Source organism: Sinocyclocheilus anshuiensis, unplaced genomic scaffold (assembly GCF_001515605.1).
Source record: "Sinocyclocheilus anshuiensis isolate Anshui unplaced genomic scaffold, SAMN03320099.WGS_v1.1 scaffold449, whole genome shotgun sequence".
In the NCBI taxonomy this organism is placed as follows: Eukaryota; Metazoa; Chordata; class Actinopteri; order Cypriniformes; family Cyprinidae; genus Sinocyclocheilus; species Sinocyclocheilus anshuiensis.
In genome coordinates, this window is record NW_015537950.1 from 226,551 (window position 1) to 229,626 (window position 3,076).

The following is a 3,076-nucleotide window of genomic DNA, read 5'->3' on the forward strand; positions in this document are numbered from 1 at the left end:
TTGTATATATAGTATTTTTAAAGTAAAATTTCAGTAAAATTTCTGATTATATCATTATATATATATATATATATATATATATATATATATATATATATAATGATATAATCAGAAATTTTACTGAAATTTTACTTTAACAATACTATATATACCAATACTCTGTTCAGCTCTGTTATGTTGATCTCCGCTTTTTTTGATGAGTGACATAAAGGTACGTTTGAATTGCATTCTATATTTTATTATGTTTTAGACTTATAATGGCCTCATTGCTGCAGTAGTTCATCAAATTACAGTTTTAATGGAAAATATGACTGTAAAAATACTGCCTGTAAATAATGTGGTGTGGTGTACTATATTTGCTTTTATTAGACATTTTTGCACTGATCTTAAACACCAAAAACTTTTGTATTTAACAAGGTTTTAAAAAAGTTATTTTTATTTATTTAGTTCGTTTTTTAATTTGTAATGTGTATTTAGTTTTTGAGGCACAGAAAAATAAATTGATGTCATCAGAAATTCCACACATTTAAACAGATATATTTGAAAATAAATAAATAAGCAAACAATTTTCTGATAATGACTCATATACACTACCATTCAAAAGTTTGCTGTTGGAAAGATTTTTTAATTTTTCTGAACAAAGTATCTTCTGCTCACCAAGGCTGCATTGATTTGACTGTAAAATCTGTAATATTTTGATATATTATTACATTTTAAAATGATTGTTTTAAATTTGAATATATATTTTAAATGTAATTTATTCCTGTGATTCAAAGCTGAATTTTCAGCATCATTACTCCAGTCTTCAGTGTCACATGATCCTTCAGAAATCAGTATAATATGCTGATTTGCTCAAGAAACATTTCTAATTATTATGAAAACATTTGTGATATTTTTGTCGAGACCACGATTTTTCGGGATACTTTATTGAATAGAAAGTTCAAAAGCATAGCATTTAATTTCTAAAATATCCTACTGACTCCAAACTTTTGAAAGGTACTGCATAAAAAGACCAAAAAATGCTACTTAGATTTACATTATGAAGAAGAGAGAGAGATATAGATAGAGAGATAGAGAGAGAGAGAAAGATAGAGAGAGAGAGAGAGATAGATAGAGAGATAGAGAGAGAGAGACAGAGGTAGGTACATTTTCATTTCTTCTACTTTTACTTGTGTGTCCGGCTAGACTGTTTGTTTTGTCCGTATAGTTCCTGTCCTGGTTTGTTTGTGTGTTTATGTGTGCATGTGGTCACCGTGGTCCTCCTTGTCAAGGTTGTTTTCGCTGTCAGGCAGCGTCTGGAGCCTAGTGTGCGTGCGGACGTACGTTGTGCCAGTAGCTGACGGCTTATCCTCTATTACAGCAATCTGTGTCCGCTTTGACAGGACAGAGTGTGTTTTGTGTAAATCATTAGGAGTGCGTGGCGGAAAACAACGAGAGAGAGAGAGAGTGCCGAGGGAGGAGGGGAAGACAAAAGCCATGGGATAGATGGGAGAAAACGGTCTTAGGTGGCTTGAATCGCAGACCGGTCACACAGCATGTGGCCCGCTAAATGTATTAAAGATGGTGTGCTGGCGCAGAGAGAGAGAGAGAGAGGGAGGGAGGGATGAAAGGACGACTCTCACTTGTAAAAAGCTTGGTTTTCCACGGCACATTTCCACAGGTGCTTGCAGGCTGCTGGTGTGGAGGTGTGGAACGTCAGAACCAGTTTCTTCTGCAGATAGATGAAAAGAAAGAATGAATAATTGAAGTGTGGAACAGCAAAGGTAGATACAATCAACTTAAGTGAATGGGGTGGTCAAAGCGAGTAAGGACATAAAAAATCTATAAATTACACAGAGATGGAATCTGAGCACAATGTCATAAATAATGAGAGCTGAACAAAATGCTGACCCAAATCTGTGTGCATGTTAGTGAAAGTGAAGGCTGCTGAGTGTGTTTACGGGCAGCAAGGCAGCTTTACCGGGAACAGAGCAGGGAATATGAGAGCACGAATCAATATAACGTCATAACAGCACAGTCAGTCAACCGGTTAGAGACGCTTTGACTGGAACGAACACTACTGTATGTACACCACACTTATTAACCATCATTTACACTATAGATAGCATGGGTTTTACAAGGACACACATTAGTGTAATAAATGAGTTAACCATGAGAAGCTGTGCATCCCTGTGATTTGACAACGATTGTGGAACGTTGTTAGTCACTCACAACAACCTATGATGAAAATCTCAAAAGGCCGATAAAAGTTACATTTATTATGATTAACATTCACAATGAACAATTCTCCTGAGTAATATAGTTCATTAGTCAGTTAATTGAATGTTTACATCAGTTTAATGGTTTGTAAAAACTCCAGTGTATGTGTTTTGGTATTGAATTTCAAAAAGGTGGTTCATCCAAATCTATCAGTTTTATATTTTATTACTAAGATAACAGATGGTGTTATACTGGGAATACAACTAGAGGATGTTGTTAAGACCTTTGGATGTGACTATATTCACACACTCTCAAAAAAAAAAAATCTGTACAAAATCTGTCAGTGTGGTAGTACATTTTCAAAAGATACTAATATCTACCATTTAGGTACTAATATGTACATTTAAAGTGGTAATATTAAACTTTAAGGTAATAATAAGCAATCTTTAGGGGTAAATAAGGTTGTCATAGCTTTTGTACCTTTTTTCTGTGAGTGATATAACACAGTTCCCTTTCAGTCAGTCACGTTCGACGTTACGTCAGTCGTGACTGACGAATTGGGTCTCGCCACGCGCACCCCGCCCCGCAGCGCGGGTATAAAATGAGAGCGTATGCAAACGCACATCAGCTTTTCGCTTCGGAGCTGAGCCTTCTAGTAAGACGAATCTCCGCAGACAAATATCTAAAAGAGCTCCACGAGCGACGGGCGTCTTTTTAAAGAGCACCACCTGGTGTTCCCGGACGAGTTTGCTGGATCCTTGGACAGGGCGGGGCCCAGCATCTCATGCAGAGCACAGGCGGATGACAGGATGTCGATCGCTGCATTGGAGGGCGAGCTAGGCTCTGGAGATGAGGATTCGGCTGCGCTGCCTCCGTC

At 37.1% G+C, this 3,076-nt stretch overlaps 1 protein-coding gene across 1 annotated transcript in view; it reads right to left on the reverse strand.

Annotated features, from left to right (window-relative positions):
* Positions 1–3,076, reverse strand: part of frmd3 (FERM domain containing 3) — an 83,752-nt gene that overhangs the window by 12,189 nt on the left and 68,487 nt on the right. The window contains exon 10 of the mRNA XM_016455087.1: positions 1,623–1,711. Within this exon, the coding sequence (XP_016310573.1) occupies positions 1,623–1,711 (89 nt within the window). The remainder of the gene's footprint in view (positions 1–1,622; positions 1,712–3,076) is intronic.